Source organism: Oryctolagus cuniculus, chromosome 13 (genome assembly GCF_051225735.1).
Source record: "Oryctolagus cuniculus isolate XC-2025 breed Fujian yellow rabbit chromosome 13, ASM5122573v1, whole genome shotgun sequence".
NCBI lineage: Eukaryota > Metazoa > Chordata > Mammalia > Lagomorpha > Leporidae > Oryctolagus > Oryctolagus cuniculus.
Window position 1 is genome coordinate 64,505,213 of NC_142879.1, and position 24,689 is coordinate 64,529,901.

Here is a 24,689-nt window from a genome sequence, read left to right on the forward strand (position 1 = left end):
TGAAACAATCACCCAAAGTGGCTGAAAATGAGAGAAATGTCTGTAACATCAATAAGACCTTTTTAGTAAATAAATAAGAGAACTCCTGATTTGGAAGGGAGACTAGGTTCTTTATATTTGCCTTTGGACGATTACTAATAATGTTTCAATAATGCAATGGTCATAGACAAGATAAGAATGTAGACTTTAAAAGACAAAAGCTATTTAGATCCTTTCAAAGATTATATTTTTGACCTCTCGCCTTACCGTCACACACTGCAGGGATAAAGCTCTTTCTTATATACTAGTATTATTATTACTTCTCTTATCAGGAACAAAAACACAGTACACAAACATACTAGAAATAGTTGGTTCTCTTTAATCAGCTATTGATGGTATAATAAAATAAGTGGCACCTAATTTAAACATTTAAAATAGTTCATTGAAAGATAATCTAACAACACAATATGTAAGCCTAATTGTCAAAATAACACCTCTTTTTTTCCCCCCTAAGAAATAAGAAATGAAGGCATGATCAAAAATTATGGCCAAGAATTTGGGTTCATTTGGACACTTACAGATGATTTTGTAGGCATACTGACAGGCACAATGTTGAAAAATCTATCAGACTTAATATAATGGTCTGATAAAAAGGGAAATATACTTCAGAGTTAATGTCTGAAATTAAAGAAAATATCCACCAATTATCACAATAGATTTTTTAATGACTAATCCTATTTAACATTAAGGTTGTTGTTTGGGGGAGCATCTTTTTTCTTTGGACAATTAATTAGATGTTCAAAGTATTAAATAAGAGAAATAAGTTGAGTCTGTACAAATTAAAGAACCTATGAATATAACTCCCTCCCCTCCCACCAAAGCTCAATTTTGCAATGGTCTCAGCAGAAAATAAACAGTTCACAATTTAAACAGAATTCATAGCATTATAAAAGTTTACAGAACCCCTATATTTCCATCTTTCTTTTTTAACAGCAAAGATTACAATGACAAAACTGAATGATCAGAATGTAAAAATATTTGTGCAAAACTGCATTAAATGTTCTTACCATCTAATAGGGGTAAAACCTAAGAACACATAATGACAATAATGAAGAAAAACTACACTGAGAGTATTTCTATTTTCAATTTCAAACAACATAGATCATACTATCACTAAACAGTAAAAGAAAACATGGCACCATGAGCAGCAGAGCAACAGATGATTCGGCAATTAGGCCAGCTAAGGAACGCTGACACTGGAATATGCCAAAGTGTGTATCCACAACAGCCATCCATCTTAAAAGACTGGAAACCACTGCAGGGCTTGAAACTCACTTCAATGTCTTTAATATGCAGCTAATAGAGAAACAGTAAAGTCTTTTCCTTCCCTCTCAAGGAGTGTTGCTTGCATTGCTGGCAATCCTTAAAAGAGCTGAATCATAGATTCTCTGGATTTACCTACACCAATCCATTTAACTGGGGAGAAAAAAGGTACAGAAAGAATAAGATTAGCATTAATTTCTTTATAATATTCAACCCCTGGGAGTGAGAAATAGGTGGTCCCCTGCTTTTCTCAGCATCACCATTTAATGTTTCCTAAGGAGACTTTCTGCTGTTTCTGGGTTAGCAGAGCATGCCTATTTCTAAAGAGAATACAAGGTCAAGATCCTGCACAGAAAAGTTTGCCTCACTGTTCCCTGTTCTAACTGCCAGGAATTTCCTAATTTCATAGTAAAACATTGGCCCAAACCAACAGAGACCAAGGGAGGCCGTGATCAAGTTCCTGATTACTAGAAAACACATGCTTATCTTTGATAAATGGTTGATGCTAAGAAGATACTGAAGTACTACTGGAACGCTTAGCTCAAAAATTAGAAACATCTAGAAAAGAATACAATTTAAAATTTTAAATACAATTTTAACTGCTTATTGCATAATCTATGAGAGTTTCTAGTCACCTAAATCACATGGTGTTAAAATTATTTGCAGAATGACTACATTGAATAATGTACTGCTAAGATGAGTTTTCATGGTGTTTTACAGAACTCATTGTTAACAGTCATCAGTTTTTGGCTTTCATAAAAAGTTGACCATGAGCAGTAAACAAATATGTTTACTAAATCTGACATCAAGTTTGGAAGGGGCATTAGCAATTTAAGTCATGTGAAATCAGAATAAGTACATAATAGATTTTATATGAATAATACCTCCCACTTTCTCTGGTCTCAAATTTCCATCAACACAAATAAAAGGATAAAAGGAAAAGACAGTCAGTTAAAAGAAATTAGATATACTGGTAACTTCATTATGCCTAACTCCCTGGTCATCTCATACTTGTTTTAAAATAAAGTTTTAATCATTCTTTTCTAAGGGGATTAACTGTGCTAATTATTTCCTAATGTCTATTCAAGAAAAACCCCAGCTTTTAAGAATAGTTTAACCCAGAATAAACACAGCACATCAAAACAAAAAACCCGTAGTAAACTATTCTTGGTGGTGGTGAAGAGATAAAAAGAGTAGTTACTAAGAGAAAGGAATAAGAATGAATGTCACAGAGTAAAAAGCAGACTAACAGAATTAAAAGACAGGATCAGAAAGGATGGAAGCTAATCTATGATCTTCTATTATAAGATAAGTACCATAGTTATTCTAAGGCATAAAATGGTTATTTTATATTTCCGTGGGAATTTATGCAAAACATGAATACTTGGCCAAGTAATAGTGATCTTTTATTCTATTTTGAATACAGAAAGGCAAGTTAAAAGATAATTGTTCATAAAGTGTTTGTTTACCTGGAATTTGAAGTTCATCTTCAATAAACCGGACATAGTTTTGTGCATTAACAGGCAGTTCTTTAAACGTCCTTGCATTTGATATGTCTGTGTTCCATCCTGGGAGAGTCTTATATTGAACTTCAACTTTATTTAAGACTTCTTGGTTTGCTAAAAGTTAAACAGGATATTTGTTCATGGTACATACTACTTTATTGTCAAGGATTTTTTAATACCACAGGCTGGCAATTTTTTTTATCAGGATGCTTGGAGACAGATGTATTTAGGAATTTAGAATTTTTCAGATTTTAGAAAGACAAAATAGTATACATAGCATCTGGGGTAATATCCTACAAACCAAGCTATTTCTGCAGCAACACATGCGTTGACTCTAAGTGGACAGGTACTCCAGCTCCAGAGTGCCCCAGGAGAACAGCTGTGGGCTTTCACGCAGCTCTGCCCAGTCCTGCTGCTCCTGCTCCCTCACAGGCGTTGGTGCTCAGAGCACTTAATGAAGCAGCTACCTGGGAGCAAATCTCTGAATCTGAGTGTCTCCCAGGACACTCAATCTAAGACAGCTGGTGCCAGGAGTGATCTGAGGAACTTAGAGCTAGATCGCCGGCTAGCAGGCCAGCAATGAGAACGGTCATTGGTAGTGGGCCGAGCAGGGACAGCCTGTGACACATTGTATGACTGCTAAAATGTTCCTGGGAGGTGAACCAGGAGACCATACTCGGGGAAAGAAAAGCACTGAGGATATTTAAGGCATAGAAATGGGTACAAAAGGGGCTCAGTGCTGTGGTGCAGCAAGTTAAAACCATGGCCTGCAGCACCAGCATCCCACATGGGCTCCAGTTCAAGCCCTGGCTGCTCCACTTCCAATCCAGCTCCCAGCTAATGGCCTGGGAAAAACAGCAGAGGATAGCTTAACTGCCTGGGTCTCTGCTACCCATGTGGGAGACCTGAAAGAAGCTCCTGGCTCCTGGCTTTGGCCTGGCCCAGCCCTGGCCGGTGCTGCCATTTGGGGAGTGAACCAGCAGATGGAAGCTCTCTCTCTCTGTCTCTCCTTTCTCTCTGTCACTGTCTTTCAAATAAATAAAGAAATCTTTTTAAAAAAATGAGTACAATAGTCATAAAATTGGATCGCTCTTTATGAACGCCATGCATGAAAGACTGAGGGATTTTCATCCGTTTAAAAAGCACAGTGTGGAGGAGGGCGACAGGTATCCTGTGAGGAAAGGATGAGGACGGGGCTTGGGACTCCACTACAAAGGAGCAGAGCTCCACAGAATGCTGAATTCTGAAATCCAGCAAGTCTACCACAAGGAAGCCAAAGCCCTTTTTTGCGAAAAGTGGGACCCTGTGATTTGGATGAGACATTTGGGCTGATGGCAGTCAAAAATTCTAAATCCCCAGACTTGCCAAAATTCTCTGAAGCTACAGAGCGTCCCATTTCCTCTTATTAAAGGCTAAGGCTGTCCCTTGTTGGAAGATGACAGAAAGATCTCTGCCTCGCAAGGCAGCAGGTGCCTGTCTCAGATCTACCTCTACCTTTCCTCCTAGCCAGCAAATAATATCTAGGCTCAAGTCCCAGCTAAACACAGAAAAAGCAGCAGTAGGCCCACAAAGGGAGAAGAGACTACCAGTAGGCACCTAGAGTATACCTGGAACTGGATCAAGGGGACAGCAGGTGCTGGAACACAGAGTTGAAGAAAATACATTGGTATGGGAGTACAATTCCATGATGCATGACACAAAGATGATGAAAACATACTACTAGGAATGTTTTGGGGATCTTAGAGAAAGCGTTGAGGCCCACTAAGTGGAAATGCCAAAGCTGCTGTGGTGATGAGAAAGAGGAATCAGGAGACTCAGAGAGGCTCCCATTTCCAGCTAGTTTCAGACTAGGTCTCACAAAGTATATGACAACTCTTCAGGCAGCACAAAACTGTGGTTCCTGAGAGAAGGAAAATTCATAATCAAGTCCTGCAACCACTCAACTCTCTAAGGACAATTTCTTGACAACAGTATAGAGATGGGCAGCTCCACTGAACTGAGGAGGCAGTCATCAGAACTTACTAGAACCAGCACGGTTCAGGCATCAAAGAGGGAGCCACAGAGAGAGGGGCCACCAAAAGTCCACAGGGGAATGCTTGGTGATAGCTTAACTGAACCTGCAAAGAGTTGGGATAATGAGAAGCCTGCCAGACAGTAGGTGTTACACAGCAGGTACCAGGATGAATACTCCAGAGGTCAAGCAGAGCTGGTGGGACAGGGAACACTGGTGCTGGAGAGATCTCATTTTCACACCGTGTTCACTTTGCTGGCATCCAGCTGGGACACCAGAAAAGCAGCTCCTTATGAACAAAAACCACACCTTTTGAGTAAAACCTACTAAAGATGCCCCCATAATGAAGATCAAAACCACGCTATGCCAAGATCCACAGAGGGGATGGAATTTGAAGGCTGACTTACAGCTGGTTTGTGAGAGATTTGGGAAACTTCACAGGCTTTCTACATACCTACACTAACAAGGCATAAAACCAGGCTGTACCAGCTCAGGATAAGCAGCCAATAATTCAACTGTCTCCAAAAATAAGAATCAGAGGAAAATAACAGAATCCAGGTCTCTGCAACATACAATTCACAATGTCCAATGTTCAACCAAAATTCATCAGGCATAGAAACAGTGGTCCACAATTAAGGGAAAGGATAGTCATGAGAAACCAAACATAAATTAGACTAACACAGGAAAAAAGAAGTGCTAATAATAAATTAATTTGGTCATTAATGTGTGACAAATAGGGAATCTCAGAGGGAAACAGATAGTATAGAAAAGAACCAAATAGAAATTCTAAAAATGAAAATTCACTGGATAGGTTTCAATGCACAGAAGAGAGTGAACTTGAAAACAGATGAGTAGAAATCGTTTGGTCTGAAAATCAAAGGGAATCAAAGTAGGAAAATGAACTTCAAAGACTTATGAGATGATATCCAAAAGCCTAATACCAGGGTGCCTCCAAAAGTTTATGGATAATGGAACTAAAAGATAAATTTTGGTGGAACAAATTTGGTGTCTATCAGGAATCTTAATGATACATGGAATATACATATTATTTAAAAAATGTATGTTGGGGCCAGCATTCTGGAGTAGCAGGTAAAACTGCTACTTGTGATGCCAGCATCTCATATGTGCACAGGTTCATGCCTCGGCTGCTCTACTTCTGATCCAGCTCCCTGCTTAAGGCCTGGAAAAACAGTAGAAGGTGGCCCAAGTAATTGGGCCTCTGCCACCCACATGGGGAACCCAAAAGAAGCTCTTGGTTCCTGGCTTCAGCCTGACCCATCCCCAGCCATCTGAGGAGTGAACTAGCCAATGGAAGATCTTTCTCTCTCTGTGGTGGAATGAGAAGGCCAGGTTAAGATGGCCGCTGGCAACAGAAACTGCCTGGCAACAGGCTGTGATTGGATGGCTTTAGATACTGCCTTGACCAGATTGGCTGCCTTGGCTATTTAAGCTGCTATACCAACTGAAATAAACGAGTCTGAGGGCTGCTCGCCTCTGGCCCGCTTTCACCCGTCTCCCGGGGTCTGTGTGGTGACTCTACACCTCTTGCCTTCACGATGGTCCTCCTCTCAGAACGAATCCACAGCAACATCTCTCTGTAACTTTTTTGTTTTGCTTTGTTTTTAAAGATTTATTTGAAAGGCAGAGTTACAGAAAGGCAAAGAGAGAGAGGTATTCCATCTTCTGGTTCACTCCCCAAATGGCTGCAATGGCTGGAGCTGTGCCGATCCAAAGCCAGGAGCCTCCTCCAGGTCTCCCACATGGGTACAGGGGCCCAAGGACTAGGGCCATCTTCTACTGCTTTCCCAGGCCATAGCAGAGAGCTGGGTCAGAAGAGGAGCAGCTGGGACTTGAACCAGCACCCATATGGGATGCCGGCACTGCAGGTGGTGGCTTTACCTGCTACACATCAGCGCCAGCCCCTAAAACTCTGACTTTCAAATACATAATTTTTTTTTTTTTTTTTGACAGGCAGAGTGGACAGTGAGAGAGAGAGAGAGACAGACAGAAAGGTCTTCCTTTGCCGTTGGTTCACCCTCCAATGGCCGCTGTGGCAGGCACACCACGCTGATCTGAAGCCAGGAGCCAGGTGCTTCTCCTGGTCTCCCATGCGGGTGCAGGTCCCAAGCACTTGGGCCATCCTCCACTGCACTCCCGGGCCACAGCAGAGAGCTGGCCTGGAAGAGGGGCAACTGGGACAGAATCTGGTGCCCCGACCGGGACTAGAACCCGGTGTGCAGGTGCCGCAAGGCGGAGGATTAGCCTAGTGAGCTGCGGCGCCGGCCAAATACATAAATTTTTTAAAAAGTATGCATGGATTTCAAAGTGGTATTTTTTTTGCATTGATACTTTTTAACATACGTATAAAAAAAAAAAAACACGCTTATTATCTAAGAACTTAACAGTTATGAGTTCCCAAGAACTGGTGATCATTAGGAAGTCGCAGAACTGCCTAGGCTACCAAGGTTCATTAAACTCATTAATATTCTTTTATTTGGCATATTCCCAAGCTTAATGATTAAACTAAAAAATTAAGATTCTGTTTCTGAAAGCATTTGTGGAACTTGCTGAGTAATTAAAGAAGCTATGTAACTAAAGATAAGCCTTGACTTAAGCAGGAAGTCTTCATCTATCTACCCACTTCAGACACAGAGCGTAGGATACAGCACATCACTCACGGAGCTGGCGGGACAGGCTAGGTTCACGTATTTAGAGCACGCTCACCACCACAACAGGCGGGGCTCTTTTCTCTTGCTCTGTTCTTCCCCAGGATAGGAGGAACCTCTATCGAAGTTACGCTCAAATCAGAGAAGGCAAGACTCAGGAGCAGCCTAGTGGGGCTCCGGGTGCCATGTTTCCTCCTTCCTGTTTTGAGTTTTTGTAATTGCTTGTTGTGACCCAACATATGAATGGCAGCTATGAAGTCAGTGTTAATACCAGTCAGCACATTTGCACTATTCACAAAGATCACATCAAGTCTGTTGTTATATATCATAAATTATACAGAGAAGCTTTATGAACATTGCTCTAGTGCATTCCCCTATCCGTTATTTTCCAGTAATTATAATACTCTTTAGACACAGACTAAAAAAAAAAAGAGTACCTGGGAAATGAGGTATGATTTCACCATCTAACTTATAAGCAACTCCAACTTTGATTTCTGTAAACATGTCCAAAATATCCAACTTGGTAAGTGCCAACCTAATTTTAGAAGAAAAGACAATGTGAAAAGAGCAAATTTAAATTGATTCGTGGGAGAGTAAATGAAAATTCATGCAAAGCTTGAAGTTTCAAAGCGATTCTGAAAACTGGTTAGAATTCGATTTTAAGGCAGGCCACATAAAACTCCAGGACAATATACTGATGTATATTCTCCATAATAAGCGACTGAGTTACTCTTCTTGTTGTTATAACAGATTGTCACTGATGGATACGAACACTCTGGCTTAGCTTTGTAAGGATCAGTCGATAATACCCATTTGCCGGAGCGCTGCCTGGAGACAAGGATGCAATCCAGCCCTGGGACAGGGCAGAACTCAGGGCTCCACAGGGATGAGCGGGAAACACATGTACATTTACCCCCGTGCCATCAGCCTCAGCCCTTCCTCTGGTTACCATCACCTGCACTCTCTGTCAGAAAGTGTCAAAGAAGAGTGAGGAAACCACACCAAGGACCTCTTGCTGATACATCAAAAATTCCCGGTAAACTGTCTGGAAAACAGCTTTTTAAGGAAAAATCTGTGGAAATTAGATAAAATACTAGGCTTGGGATTCTCATTTGCAATTTTTAAAATTCTCTATTCTATTTGCTAGAAGTTCAGGCAAATTAATGCAGATATGAACACATTTATTTACATAATTATGTATATGCATTAATACAACTAACTTTTACTGCTGATTTTCAGTGAGTTGGGCAGTGTGCTATACACTCGTACTATACTTCTCACATAATTTTCAAAATATATCTACATTTTAAAGACGAAACAGATACAGACAAAGATTTCTTCACCCAGCTATGTAAGCCTAATAACGTAGAGATCTGAGATTTGCATCTAGGAAGTCAGATATGAACTCTGCACTAAATCACGACATGTTACAGCCTCCCCCTGAACAACACATTGTGCTTATTCGATTTTCCCAGCCATGCACCCACTCACCAGCCTGCCTGCCTACCGTACTATCTTGCCCCCTTGTATACATAAATACATATAAGACTATCATGATAATTTATCATGGTAATTTTTACCACCTTTGGATATCTAGGACAATAACCGGGGGTCCCTTCTTTTTGGGTACGCTACCCCTATATATCTTGGTCCACTTCTTCCTGGAACTACAATTTCAATTTGGAGGCTTAAACGTGAAATTTTTCTAGTACGGTACTACCTCATGTTACACTCCCCAAAATTAAACAGGTGATCATGAATTGTCCCATGATTTCCTGAAATAAATATTGCCAAAGAATACTCACGCGGTAAATCCATTGATCATATGTGCATATTTCAGTAAAACAAGGTCCAACCAGCCACACCTTCTTTTCCTTCCAGTAGTTACACCAAACTCTCTACCTCGTGTTTGTAGTAATTCTCCAATTTCCTAAAGAACAGAAAATAGAACTTTCGTATTAGAATACCAACGTGACAAATCTAGGGGACTAGGTATCATATAAGTCAAAACCTCTTTGAGATAAACAGTGTTCAGAAAATAAAGATAGAATTACACAGAGATAATGGATTTTATCTGAGGAAGGCATTATTTAGGACAGATCCACTTTTAGCTCCGATTTTTAACCATGTTTTTTAAACCAATGGTTTCCTTTCTTTCTTTTTTGAAAGTCAGAGTTACAGAGAGAGATATACCTTCCATCCACTTGAACCGATACTTTTAATGATAATAGATATAAGTAGGGTGTGATTCCCCACTCCAGCTCCTGATTCCAGGTTCCTGCAATTGTAGACCTTGGGAGGCAGTGACAGCTCAAGTAGTTGTGTTCCTGCCACCCACAGGGAGACTTAAAGTGAGTTCCTGGATCTCAGCTTCAACTGCTACCTTCCCCTGCTGTTTTGGGCATCTGGGGAGTAAACCAGCAGATGGGAGCTCTCTGTCTCTCAAATAAAATGAGTTTTTGAAGGAACAAACAGGGGCTGGCGCTGTGATATAGTAGGTTAATGCCCTGGCCTGAGGTGCTGGCATCCCATATGGGCACCGGTTCAAGACCTGGCTGCTCTGCTTCCAATCCAACTCTCTGCTATGGCCTGGGAAAGCAGTAGAAGATGGCCCAAATCCTTGGGCCCCTGCATCTGCGTGGGAGACCTGGAAAAAGCTCCTGGCTTCAGATCGGCGCAGCTCCAGCTGTTGCGGTCAGTTGGGGAGTGAACCATCAGATGGAGGACCTCTTTCTCTCTCTCTCTCTCTCTCTCTGCCTCTCCTCTCTGTGTAACTCTGACTTTCAAATAAACAAATAAATCTTTGAAAAAAATAAAGAACAAACAAGTTGCTAACAACTGGTTCCTAAAAATAGACAGGTCCAATCAATTTTTCCAAGAACAACTGTAGTTTAAGATGTTTTCCTGAAAACTGTCAGGCAAACACTTCTGTAAGTAACTGTTGATATTACAGTGCCCTTTTGGGAGAGAATTCAGACTCAAAACAATGCTTAGCAATCTAAGATACAGGGGCCAGCTTTGTGGGGAAGCAGGTAAAGCAACCACCTGCAATGCTGGCATCCCCTATGGACACCAGTTCATGTCCCAGTTTCTCCACTTCCAATCCAGCTCTCTGCTAATGACCTGGGAAAAGAAGCAGAAGGATGGCCCAAGTGCTTGGGCCCCTACCACCCATGTGGGAGGCCTGGATGAAGCTCTTGTCTCTGCCTGGCACAGCCCTGGCTATTCTGGCTACTTGGAGGGTAAACCAGCAGACAGAAGATCTCTCTCTGTCTCTCCCCGCTCTCTACTCTGACGTTCTGACTTTTTAAAAAAGTCTAAGCTACAATCACTCCTTAAATCTGTTTCCTACCTATGATCTACCTATTCCTGAATTTGCACCTTTTAATTAATTAAAGGTATACTTTGTGACCTTTTGCATTCTGGCATCATTAAAACTTACATGCATGTTGTGCAAATACATATACCTACATACATGTGCTGCTGTGATCAATCATGTAAATAAAGTAAAGGGCATGAGAAGTAAGAATTTGTTCAGGAAATAAAAAGGATGCATACATTTTAATTTTAATATTTTTTGAATTAGATTTACTAAGAAATGGGCTTACATTGTCTTGCTCTGTAGGAAACGCACCAATGCCAACTCTAGTTGTGTAAGCTTTCACAACTCCATACACTTCCCCAACATTCTGTGGGGGCATTCCCAAACCTGTACAAACGCCTCCAACAGTGCAGTTGGAAGAGGTTACAAAAGGGTAAGTCCCTACAAATAGAAACAAGCATTAACATATATTCACATATAACTTAAAACAGAATGCCATTAACATGATGTGCAAGCATGTTCTAGGCTTCCAACAGACTTGACCATATTGTAACTGCCCTCTCAAAGTCTCAGCTTTAATCCAGGGCTCTTCTTTGTACTGAGATAAAACCATGGGTGACTTAAGCGTTTTCCCATTTCGGCCTTTGTGGTTTCTATTCGGGGAACGACCCCCGAATCATAGAATGCTGTACTCCCCTCCACCCCATTCCTTTCACAGTAAACTGTTCACTGTGCTGGTTAGACATGCTTCTTTATTCCCAAATTTCTTTCATACCAAAGCCATATGATGGTACCAAAATTACACAGAAATATGCTTTTTAAAATTGGTTTACTTGGCATCAAAAGCCAGTAAGAGCTGAGAACGATCAGACTAACCACGCAGATCACATTTACACAAAACAGCCAACAAACAATGAGGCTGTGCTTTGAAAAAGTCAAACATTAACCTTTGGAAGATAGGAAGATGGAGGACATGCTCTGCATCCATCAGGAGTTACTTAGTGTAAACAGCAGTTGACTGCATGTTCAATATGCAGGCATCAAATAAATAACACTTCTAAAGAAGACTTCTAGTTCCAGAGAAATGAGTCTGGGAGTTGAACCAGGAACCAAGAATGAAAATCACAATTTATAGGACCCCCAACTTCACTGAACCCAAATAATGACTTAATTTTTCTAATGAACTAGAAAACTTAAGACCTGTTTTGCGTCTTTCACAATATTCCTTTAAAAAGATTGGCATGGGCCGGCACCGCGGCTCACTAGGCTAATCCTCCGCCTGCGGCGCTGGCACCCCGGGGTTCTAGTCCCGGTTGGGGCACCAGATTCTGTCCCAGTTGCCCCTCTTCCAGGCCAGCTCTCTGCTGTGGCCCGGGAGTGCAGTGGAGGATGGCCCAAGTGCTTGGGCCCTGCACCTGCATGGGAGACCAGGAGGAGCACCTGGCTCCTGGCTTCGGATCAGCGCGGTGCGCCAGCCGCAGCGCGCCGGTTGCGGCGGCCATTGGAGGGTGGAAGACCTTTCTTTCTGTCTCTCTCTCTCACTGTCCACTCTGCCATCACTCTTGAGTACACTAGCTTAGAAGCATTATTTTAAAGCTCCTTAATGCTACCATTAATTATTCATATCTTAAGTACTTTGGGCTCCGTTAAACTCCCTATGAAGTCAAATGTCACTTACCAAAATCAATATCTAATAGTGCTGCATTTGCACCTTCTACCAAGATTTTCTTTGGTGGTCCATGTAGGGCCTCATATAGGAAATAAACTCCATCTCTCACCATTGGTTTAATCCTTTCCATATAACCCTATACACAAAAGCAAAAACCAATTTCCATGTATGCCAATAGAATATACATAACCAGTATGAGTACAAATTACCCAACTATGATAGTGAAAACTGACATGTTGAAAGCAGAAAGGAGCCTGGGGTAACACTCATCCCAGGGCAACATGGGGCTTAGCAGTGCTTTTTCAGGTTGTTTTTCAGGACCAGAACAGTGATATTAGCTTAAGAAAAATTAGAAATAACAATGATATTCAAGATTCTGTAAGAACCTCACTGCATCTCATGAGCCCAACTGAATTTATGACACCAATTGATGAATGCATGAACCCTGGGCTCTATAGTCTCCAATCTTTGGCTTATTCCAGTCATGGTCCTTTTTTTCCCATACCTGAAATGACTATGTCATTCATCAAACCCATTGTTTAAAGTCCTGGTTCAACATCTATCACCTCTAAAACTCTTCTTACCAAATTCTACATTATTCTTTAAATTAACACAGAACATCTGCACAACTGAATTGAAAAGTTACATCCATACTTCAGCAACTACGTATTTCCAATTTGCTAATAATAAATTTAAAACCTTCAGTGCATAAAAATGAAAGAGTGGCTATCTATTTAAGTAACAATCAATACATTAAAATACAAATATCTAACATTTACAAGGGTCCTTGGAGGTCAATTTTTTGGGAACTTAGTTGAGAGAACAGACCGAAAGTCTGCAGCCCTTTTAGAGTAGCAAAAGAGGCTTACGGATCTTATTCAGTTCTGGGACTGAGTTGATAATTTATCTATAGATGAGAAGGAGTTTTATGACCAGCTACATAAGCAACAACCCCAAATTCAGCAAAGACTGTGGAAATGGAAAGATGGTGATGAGACTCAACTATTAACTAATTAGGAACCACTGACACCTAACAGTTGCCAATTATGAGCCTAATCTTTGGTCAATTACCCTATCAGTCTCTTAAAAGCATAGTGCTAAAGAAATTGACTCTGGGCTCTCATTCCTGAATGAGCTGGTTAGCTTTAAAAGTAATCAACTGTCACTCATCTCTTCGCTGAACTATCTTCCAACTGCTATGAGTGATTTTTATTTAATGCAGATCTATTCTTTCTGCTCACTATTACTCAATAGCTTTTCATTATCACTAAGGGAAAAAAAGGCTAAATTTCCTACCTTTGCATTTAAGATCTATGATGTGGTCCCTATTTGAGATAAGGTATTACTCTCACTCCCTTCTCCCCACTCAACATCTTATCTAAGCCTAATTGTGTGAGGTCACTCAAACATGTCACATCTGGGGCAAAAAAATCCCCTTTACCAATTCCTAGACAAAGCATGAATGAATAAAAGATCTAGAGGCCAGTTTGGAAACAAGTGTTAAAAAGGACATTAAAGATCAAAAACCATTACCTTGAGTTTTTGTAGTTCACCCTCAATGTCAATTTCCAAAGTGGGGTATATAGATTTGTACTGGTTAGCTAGAACTTTGAATCTGAGAAATACAGATAAATCAAGACATTAACTCTCTTTAGAAAATATTATTATTCAACTCTAATATTCTTCAGTGGAGGTGCCCGGCCAATGCAGACAAACATAAATTGTTGATTAAAAAGTGACACACAGCACCCCATTAAAGCTTTGATGTCTCTTGTTATTGAACACAACCATCCCCTATCACTGAGTCACTTTATAGCTTTCTGATGATTATTAGGTTTGTTTGGAGATTTTTCTACAGAGTGTGCATCAATGTGGTATTTTTATTTTTCAAGATGAGCTTGGAACACAAGTCACCAGGATCTGGGAAGCAAATTACCTCTAGATGGAAGGACATAATGGAGTCTTAGACTTAAAAATCCAAAACGTATGACCCTAGAACATAGCAACCACAAACTACTGCACACTCCCCGCAGGCATTCCACATCTTAGCAAACCATCCCATACGCCAATCCTTAATATAATTATGGCTTTGTCTTTTGGGTAAGTTAGCATTATAAAATCGTCATGTTATCTTCCATGAAGTTACTCTGAAATTAAGGACCCATTAGAATATAATGAAAGCTAATACCACTACTCAACTAGATAGACTACTGACTTTACCGTTTTATACTCTGGAGTGAAAATCCATTCGTTCACTTGATTTTGAAACACATGTTAGTTACCTCTCAGAGAAGCCATCGAAGTCAGAAACAAGATCACACATCCTAAGTCCACTCCGAGCTGCTTTGGAAGAATAAACTGGGCCGATGCCCTTTTTTGTGGTCCCCAAACTTTAAAACAATTCAAAAAAAGCTCTGAGTTAGATGAGAAAGACATAGGTTTATGATCAGATCATCATCAAAATAAATAAATAAATAAAGTTACATATGCCTATTTTCTGTTTAACTTCATTTTCATAATCCTGTCAGTTTTCTTTGATGTCTAAGCGGAGTATTCTAATACTTATTTTTCTTAAACTTCAGGCCTGGAATTTAAACATAAGGATATAGATATGTTTAAACTGCACAAGATACAAATCATACTTTTTTCCTGCTTGTTCTTGTCTCTGTTGTTCCTGGATACCATCAGCTGCTTGATGAAAATCAAATACTGAAAGGAAATAAAATCACAGTTGTCAAAACAATGGCAACATATAAAAGCAAAGTTGCATTTTAAATTACTATTTTTGTAATATTTTAAAATTTTACTCATTTGATTTGAGGAGGGACCCAGTGGCCACAACAGCTGGGGCTGATCCGAGCTGAAGCCAGGAACACGGAGCTCCATCTGGGTCTCCTACGTGCATGGCAGGAGCCCAAGAACTTGGGCCATCCTCTGCTGCCTTCCCATGCCCATTAGTAGGGAGCTGGAGCAGAAGCAGAGCAGGAGACTCTCGAACTGGAGCTCCAATATGGGATAACAGCATTGCTGGTGGCAGCTTAGTTCACTGCACTACAGCGCCAGCCCTTGAACTTCAAATTACTGAAGCAATAAATCCCTTCTGTCTAATTTCATTATGACAAATTAAGTAGATAAATTATAAAAAAAGTAATAGCAGAAGAAAGAAAAACTATAATGCCAGCCTGTACATTAATACACAGAAAAAAATGCTAGATCTTATACTCTGATTGATTGCAGTTATTTTACAAAGGAGTATATAATATCTTAACATGAGTCCTTGATGGGCAGGAGTTGGGGAATAGTTGCTGAAGTTGCCCCCTGAGATGCTGACATCCCTTATGGGCTCCACTTCTCCAGGTCTTTGCTAATGGTCTGGGAAAAGCAGCAGAAGACAGCTCAAGTGTTTGGAACCCTGCAACCCACAAGGGAGACCGGGATGAAGGTCCTGGCTTCTGGCGTCGCCTGGCTAAGCCCAGGCCATTGCGGCCGCTTGGGGAATGAACCAGTGGATAGAAGATCGATCTCTCTGTCTCTCCCACTGTCTCTGTAACTCTTTCAAATAAATAAATAAATAAATAAAATAGTAACTGAGAAGGTATTTTGGAACAGTCTACCTTAAAATTCTACATAGCTCAATTTACAAAAATATCCTCCTTTCTTCAAGTGCCGGACTCTAGAAAATTAGGGATTGCGTTGATACTTCCCTACCAGTCCCCTGCTCCCCTCATCTTTCCTAATGTGTGTAACTCTGTACTTTTGGATATCTTTAGTCTCACACTGGCCTTCTTTGCAGTGCTGGCTACAAATGGTGTATGCTTACCTTGCAGAACTATGCCGCCTGCTATGCCTATACGCACACTGTACTTTCCCTTCCCTACCAACACTCTAAGAATTATGACCATGTCAATTTAGCAGACCAGTTAATCTCCTGTGCCAACAAGTTCTCAAGTATTTACTGACTGAATAAATAGTCAATTTTACAGAAGAGGCAGGCCTAGAATTCTGGCCTCTGAAATTTTTACCAAGGTTTCTGTGATTAAAAACATTTTTAAAAAGAGCTTTATGCTGATCTTCTGTATATTAAGATAATCGAAAATGAATCTTGATGTGAATGGAAGGGGAGAGGGAGTGGGAAAGGGGAGGGTTGTGGGTGGGAGGGACGGTGGGGGGGGAAAGCCATTGTAACCCATGAGTCGTACTTTGGAAATTTATATTCATTAAATAAAAGATTAAAAAAAAAATAAAAAAAAAAATAAAAAGAGCTTTATGGGAATGTAACTTACACACCAGAAAACTCACCCACTCTAGGGGTACAATTCAATGACTTTTAGTGTGTTTAATTGTGAGTTCTTTTTACTAATGTTACAATTTCCAAATAAGTAAGTTGAAAAATGTGAATATTAAACAGAAACACTTGGGGCCAGCGCTGTGGCACAGCAGGTTAATGCCCTGGCCTGAAGCGCTGGCATCCCATATGGGCGCTGGTCTGCAAGACCCAGCTGCTCTACTTCCAATCCAGCTCTCTGCTATGGCCTGGCAAAGCAGTGGAAGATGGCCCAAGTCCTGGGCCCCTGCACCCATGTGGGAGACCTAGAGGAAGCTCCTGGCTCTTGGCTTCAAATCGGTGCAGCTCTGGCCATTGCAGCCAACTGGGGAGTGAACCACAGATGGAAGACCTCTCTCTCTTTCTGCCTGCCCTGTCTCTGTGTAACTCTGACTTTAAAATAAATAAATAAATCTTAAAAAAAAAAAAAAAAAAAACTGATACAAGGTTTTTTGAACTAGTGGTGTCATTTTTAAAAGAACTTTTCAGAATTATGAGAAGGCTAATATTGTAGTTATAGATGGTGGACTAGAAAAATGGATGAAGCTGGCCTAAAATGACCCTCTAATTAACCCTAAACCTTAAAACCACACAAGTCCTCTTCCCTAATTCCTTCCTTTTGAGATAATGAACTATCAAGGTACTTCTCCACCCCCACTCACTTTGCCTGGTAAGGGCCAGAACCATAGCTTTGTAGGATCAACAACAGCTTCCCCTGGTGCTCCCAGAAGGTGAGTTCTGGCAATCCCAACACCAATTAGTTACCCTACATAAGCTAAATTTGCATTGTGTGATTTAAAATTCTGTTTGTCTCAGTGCCACAGAACTAGATTAACAGCAACATCCTTAAAACCACATTGGCATATTGTGCACCAAAAGACATCTACAAGAATGTTTAGAACAACATTACATATCAGTTCAACACAGGAAGCAAGTCAAATTTTCATCGATGGGGGAATGAATAAATAAATTGTGGTCTATTTACACAATAGGATACTATTCAACAATGAAAAAAATTTTTGCTTCATGCAACAATAAGGATGAATCTCACACACAGAATGTTTTGTATTAGCCAGAAATAAGTGATCATCTAAGGGTGGGCATATGGTGCGGTGGGTTAGGCAGTCACTTTGGATGCCCACATCCCACATCAGAGCACTGATTCAAGTCCCTGCTATTCCACTTCCAATCTAGTTCCCTGCTAATGCACTTGGGGAACCACAGATTGATAGTTTAAGAACTTAGGTGCCTGCCACCTACATGGGACACCTGTTCCTGGCTACTGGCTTCAGCCTGGCTCAGCCCTACCTGTTGTAACCATTTTGGGAATGAACCTGCAGATGGGAGATCTCTCTCTCTCTCTCATGCTGCCTTCCAAATAAAAATGTTTTCCATAAAAGAAAAGGTCATATAGTATATAACTTGATATTATGTTCAGAAACAGACAAAAGTAATCTGTGATGAAAGAATCAAGAAGAGCAGTTACCGTAGATGAAAGGAAGTTCAGATGATGACCAGGGTGTGTATGCGCACGCACCTTGCTACTATTATATCATCTGTTAAAATGTTTACTTATTTCTAAAACACAGATTCTAGACTTTGTCCAATAGCTATCACATGCTACAGGATTGTTTATTATTATGTTTCTATTTTGTTGCCCAGTCAACAGCCTTTGCTATGTACTTAAGGTGACAGAATAATTCCTAAGGAGCATTTCATTGCAAATCACTGAGATCTTAGAATAAGTTGCTTCATTTTCTCAAATGAAAAAATTACATTTAAATGTTTTAGTTTCTACATTTAAAGAAGTTAAAAAGGCAACTGGCAAACCAGAAATAAGTGGCTGATGAAAGCAAGTGACCCATATTTCCAGAAACTAATTTAGTATCTTTTCAGAGAGCGAATGTGTTCCTAGGCCCCAGAATGGTATTAGTGCAATTTCAATAATTACTTTCATGAAGCTTATCATGGCACAGAGCTCTGACACGTCTGCTACTACTGTTTTGAAAGAGCAATCTGTGTTTGAGGTCGCTTTGCTCTCTATCCAGTCTGTATATCAAAACCAAAGAAATGCCACCTTGGGAATTCAGTCTAACTTTTAAAAATTAAAGATAATCACACGTTCCTACCTTTAGTACTTATGTTAATACTGTTTCGTTTTAGACATTCACAATTTATCTCACCAAGTATCTCCTCCAAACTGCATGGCACTGCCTAGCTCCTTCCTCTGATTTATGATTTCTGCCAGTCTACGCCATGTGACATTTAGTACATATTTATCTTGCCTACTGCTTGTGTTCGCTACCATACTACAAGCTCCATCAAGGAATCTAAATAAAAATCTTAAATATGCACTTAACAGAGCTTCAAAGGGCACAGAGCAAAAACTGAGAGACCTGAAGAGAGGAAACAAGCAAATCTACAGTTACTGTTGAAGCTTTCAACATTTCTTTCTCAGTACCCAACAGAGCACAGAGTCAGAGCATGAGTTGACTTATGAATATAGAGACGTAAACAATACCCTCAATGACTTAACTGACCTCTGAAGACGTGCAGTGCATAGTCTCTATCCACAATAAAATTAAATTCTTAGAAATAAAGAGAGGAATTAGGATAATCTTCTCATATTAAACACAAATATCATAGCTCTGAATCAAACTTAAAAGAAATTTATAAATTAAACTGAATAAAAATAAGCATACAAAAACATAAATATTTGTGAGATGCAGCTAAAATAGTTATGTAGGGACATATACAGATTTAAATGCTTGTGTAAGAAAAGATCTAGGGCTGGTGCTGTGGCTCACTTGGTTAATCCCCCACCTGCGGTGCAGGCATCCCATATGGGCGCCAGGTTCTAATCCCGGTTGCTCCTCTTCCAGTCCAGCTCTCTGCTGTGGCCCGGGAAGGCAGTGGAGGATGGCCCAAGTGCTTGGGCACCTGCACCTGCGTGGGAGACCAGGAGGAAGCACCTGGCTCCTGGCTCCTGGCTTCCGATTGGCGTAGCTCCGGCCATAGTGGCCATTTGGGGGTGAACCAACAGAAGGAAGACCTTTCTCTCTGTCTCTCTCTCTCACTGTCTAACTCTGCCTGTCAAATTGAAAAAAAAAAAAAAATCTAAAGATAATGAACTAAGTTTCTAAAGATACTAGAAGAGCATATTAAAACCACAAGAAAAAGAATGCAAAACGTTCACATTAATGAAATATAAAGCAAATACTGAAAAATCAGTAAAGCTTAACAAAAAAAATTAGGGAGGGGCCCCAAACCAATAAAATGGAAACTAATCAAGAGAAAAAGAAGATATAAATGAAATTACTACTAATATTAGGAAGAAAAGAAGAATATTACCAAAGATTCTATAAAAGTTAAAAGGAAAATATACAAATATTGTTAGATGAAATGGACATATTCCTTGAAAAATAAATATGAGAATCATCGTAGGGCCTCCAAATTAATTTCTGGGCATAAATATGAAAAAACAACTTGTGTGAGGTGTCCTGATGGGGAGCTTTAAAGCCTGGAAAGTAAGCAAATTGCCACAAAACACACAGTTGAGCTTCTAGTTCTGTTATACTCTGCTCCGGTCACCCAGTACTTTATCCTGACTTAATCTCATGGTATTATGGAATTTTAAAAAAACTCTCGGAAATTAATTAGTAGTTTTCAGCATCTATGTATCAGATCCTTTGCATGGTTCTGGAATGAGGGCTCTAATGCCATAAACTACAACAGGGCTTATACCTGTTCCTTTCAGATCGGTGGTGAGGGAGCGAGTTCCTGAAGCAGAGATCTGAAGTAGGTTCACAGTAATGGGGCTCAGTCAACTTTCCAGTTATTTGAGTTTTTTAATACCACCATTTCCCCTTTTTACCATAATGGAATGGGTCACATTAAAATATAGGTCTCACACAGGCTTTTAAGTTACCTACACTTTATGCACATACATCTATTATTAAACATATTACCACCAACCATCTAAATTCGCATCTGAACTTATCCTCTCAAAGCTTAGCCCTCTTCTATCCAGAATGTTCCAGTAAGGACACACATTTATAGGGAGAAAAATTACTAACAAAACATAAAGTTATAAAGCAAATATAACTCACACAGTTCACCTAATAGTAGTTCCCATTTGCTATGATTTAAGCCACATTACGTTTCTGTTATTCTGGACCTTTTGACCCTTTTGCATTACTACTTTCTTTTTTTGGCAGTCTAAAGTAGTTAAGTGATTTGCTTAACCACCGCTCTGTCCCCAGGGTGATGGACTCAAAGCACTTGCAATAAAGAAGGAAGGTGCAGTCAAAGGGACAAAGATCCGTCTTTTAACCCTGTGTTCTTCCCAACAGGCTAGTATAACAGGTGTTCACCTCTACACACAGCCTAACTAATTATATGCTGAGGAAATAATGTCACTCAAAGGGCAAGTATCAGGTATCACCCTATTCTGTGTGCTCAATTAAGGCACGCTGATCAAGATGCTGAATTTCACAGAGTAGACAACAGAGGGTCATTAGAAAGCTTCTGCAGATGGACAGTAGTTTTCACCATCTAACACAGTGCCAAACTTTATCCACACAGATAAAGGGCAACAGATCCCAAAAGGCTACACATAAAGGCCACAAAGTAGAAAGAAGTTAAGAGATGTATTATAGTAATAGAATAAGATTGGGGCTGACATTTGGCCTAGTAGTTAGTAGTTAAGAACAGCCACATCGCACAGTGGAGTGCCTGGGTTCAACTCTCATCTCTGGCTCCTGATCCCAGCTTCCTGCTAATGCAGACCTTGGGAGTCAGTGGTGACGGCTCAGGTGATTGGGTCCCTGCCATACACATGGGAGACATGGATGATGTTCCCAACTCTAAACTTTTGGCTGGTCCACCCAGCTGATGCTGGCATTTGGAGCGTAATTAGCAGATGGGTGCTCTCTATGACTCTACTTCTCAAATAAATAAAGTTTTAAAAAAATTAAAAAACAAGGTTAATGAGTATTGGTATAAACAGACAAAAATACTACAAAAGCACTTCAAAAAATATAGTACTCTCTCTCATATACCTAAGAGATCATGAGAAAAAAATATAAATAACACTACATTGCTTTCTACATATACGCTATACGCTACAGTGATGGTATGTTTAAAATACAAGTTCTAAGACAAACTGATAACCAAAAAAGTTTTTAAAATCAAGTCAGCATCAAAGGTAACAGATTTACAACCTCCTGCTTCTAAAAAGCAAAACAAAACTTTGATGATTATATTATCATAACTTACATACAGTCAGGTACAATAAAAACTCTGTCTTCCTTTGTTTTAGGGAAAAACAGAAGTATTCTACAGGTCTCATCTGTCATACAACTATCAAAGTCCTATATGTAAGTATAACTAGTCTACTCAGAAAGCATCAAAGATAATAATAGATATCAATGTAAATTTTTTGCAGTCATAATTTTAAAAAACTATACTTTTTGGATGTAATGGATTAAAAAGTCCATGAAAAACTAGGTAATGAAGAGGACATGCTCACATAAAAAACTGTATGCTGGGGGCATGCATTTGGCTTAGAGATGAACACACCCATGTCCCACATAGAGCAACTGGATTTGAAGCCTGGCCCAGCTCAAGCTTCCTGTGGACCCTGGGAGGCAGCAGTGATGGTGCATTGGATCCCTGCCACCCATAGGGGAAACCTGGATTGAGTTCTTGCTTCCTGGTTTTGGCCTGGCCTGGTCATTGAAGGCATTTGGGGAGTTTATCAGCAGATGGGAGAGCTTGCTCTTTCTCCGTCTGTCTCTCAAATACACAATAATTTAAACAAACAAACCTGTATTAATTGAGTACAGTCTACTTCAAAGAAGTACACATAAGATTTGAGTCTGTGGCTACCGTCTGGAGGCACCATCATTTAATTTCTCCACTCGGCTGAGAAACGCTATAAAAACCTTGATGCAGTTGCCTTTTAAACAGTGGTCAGCACTAAACCAGCGCAGCTATTGCCTTATAGCACATAAATATTTAAATATAAGAGTTTGGATCAATCAAAAACTCATAGAAGTATCTTACTTCTCTTTCCTGGTTATTGTCTCTTATTGAAGTCACTGCTAATGAACAGTTCTATTGGTTCAGAAATACAGATGAAGATTCCAAATGTATCAGTGGTGGCTTCAATTAATTTTACAAGGCAGTTTGCTCTAATAATAGAGAAAAAGGATAGTCTGAATTTTAAAAACAATAATGGTTACATTTTAGCCATAAAGAGCCACTTTAAAGATTTGCCCAACTCTTTGCTTACTCTTATGTGAATATCAGTATGTGCAAATAAATGTACTTTCCATTTTGATATGGCTTTTTAAATATAAATTAGAGATGTTTCATGAAACACTGCTTGTATTATCCATTTGCTTAGCTAATCCTGTTTTTGGAAATAGGTACATTCCAGACTAGCCCTTGTCAAAAACAGAAAAAAAAGTCAAGAATTATTTTTATGCATTTGGAATCCAATTATCACAATTTAAATAAAAAAGACAAAATTGGGGGCCAGCATTGTGTCACAGCACATTGAGCTACCACCTGTGATGCTGGTATCCTGTATGAGTGCCAGGTTGAATATCAACTGCTCCACTTCAGATCCAGCTCCCTGCTAACAGGCCTGGGAAAGCAGTGAAAATGGTCCCCCATTGGGGAGACCTGGATGAAGCTCCTGACTTTTGGCTTTAGCCTGGACCAGCCTCAGCCATTGTAGCCATTTGGGGAGTGAACCAGTGGATGGAAGATCTCTCTCTTCCTGTCTCTCCCTCTCTCTCTCTCTCTCTCTCTCTGTAAGTCTGTATTTCAAAAAAATAAATCTTTAAAAAGATAAAATTGGTTATTAAATACTCTCCTTTGACACATTTTTGATAAAAGATACTTATGAATAAATACAACATGTCCTGCTTACCAATATGAGCTCTGTCGGATATGATAAGCCTTTTTTCCCATCCTTCCAGACCTAGGGGAAAGGGGGGAACATTTAATTGAACATTTTGTGTAACAGTTTTTACAATCTATTTCTTTAGAAATATAATGCCTTTTTTGATTAAAACAATCAATTTTGTTATCTTTGGCACAGGAAACATGTTTAACAGGACTTTTCTTACCTGTAATTTATTCTATATACAAGCTCATTCACACTCTATCTTTCTCAGTGTTTTGCTCTAAAAAGCTCCAAATTTAAACATAAAACACTTTCAGGAATCAAAAATCAGATGATAGGGAAATTTTATTTTTTGCTGGACACAAGGATCAGGGGACAGGGGAAGGGGGTAGGTATCAAGGAGAGAAATTCAAAAGAAGGGAGTTAACTTTAAGATAGGTACCCCCTTCCCAAAAGGCTATTACAAAAAGTGTCATGAAACCAAATAATAAATTTTTTTCATTAATTCCAAAGTATGTGCATCTGTCCCTCTAACTATGAAAGCCTAAGAGTGGGCACTGTGAATTTCCCAATAACTATTAAAAGAAATAATAGTTGACTGAATAAACAAATCCAGGTATGTTTTTCTTTAAGGACCGTATCTTACTAGGCTATGTGGTTCCAAGGACAAACACTAAGTTCCCAGAGTTTTCAAAATGAGTATGGTATCTGAATATTAAAAATTAGTCTGAACCCTCCACTGTGGTACAGTGGGTTAAGCCCCTGCCTACAACGCTGGCTTCTCATATGGGAACTGGTTAGAATCCTGGCTGCTCCATTTCTGGTCCGGCTCCCTATCAATGTGCCTGGGAAAGCAGTGGAAGATCTGGATGAAACTCCAGGCTCCTGGCTTCAGTCTGGTCCAGCCCTGGCCATTGTGGCCATCTGGGGAAGGAGTCAGCCAGCAGATGGAAGTTTCTCTCTCTCTCTCTCTC

The 24,689-nt window shown here is 39.9% G+C and overlaps 1 protein-coding gene across 1 annotated transcript in view; it reads right to left on the bottom strand.

Annotated features, from left to right (window-relative positions):
* Positions 1 to 335: 335 nt before the first annotated feature.
* The window catches only part of ADSS2 (adenylosuccinate synthase 2), a 43,176-nt gene continuing 18,822 nt past the window's right edge, over positions 336 to 24,689 (bottom strand). The window contains exons 4-13 of the mRNA XM_070055619.2: positions 23,740 to 23,790; positions 15,118 to 15,184; positions 14,758 to 14,865; positions 14,009 to 14,090; positions 12,485 to 12,611; positions 11,093 to 11,247; positions 9,290 to 9,414; positions 7,922 to 8,019; positions 2,772 to 2,921; positions 336 to 1,455 (exon numbers count right to left, since the gene is read on the bottom strand). Of these exons, the coding sequence (XP_069911720.1) occupies positions 1,403 to 1,455; positions 2,772 to 2,921; positions 7,922 to 8,019; positions 9,290 to 9,414; positions 11,093 to 11,247; positions 12,485 to 12,611; positions 14,009 to 14,090; positions 14,758 to 14,865; positions 15,118 to 15,184; positions 23,740 to 23,790 (1,016 nt within the window). The 3' untranslated portion in view covers positions 336 to 1,402. The remainder of the gene's footprint in view (positions 1,456 to 2,771; positions 2,922 to 7,921; positions 8,020 to 9,289; positions 9,415 to 11,092; positions 11,248 to 12,484; positions 12,612 to 14,008; positions 14,091 to 14,757; positions 14,866 to 15,117; positions 15,185 to 23,739; positions 23,791 to 24,689) is intronic.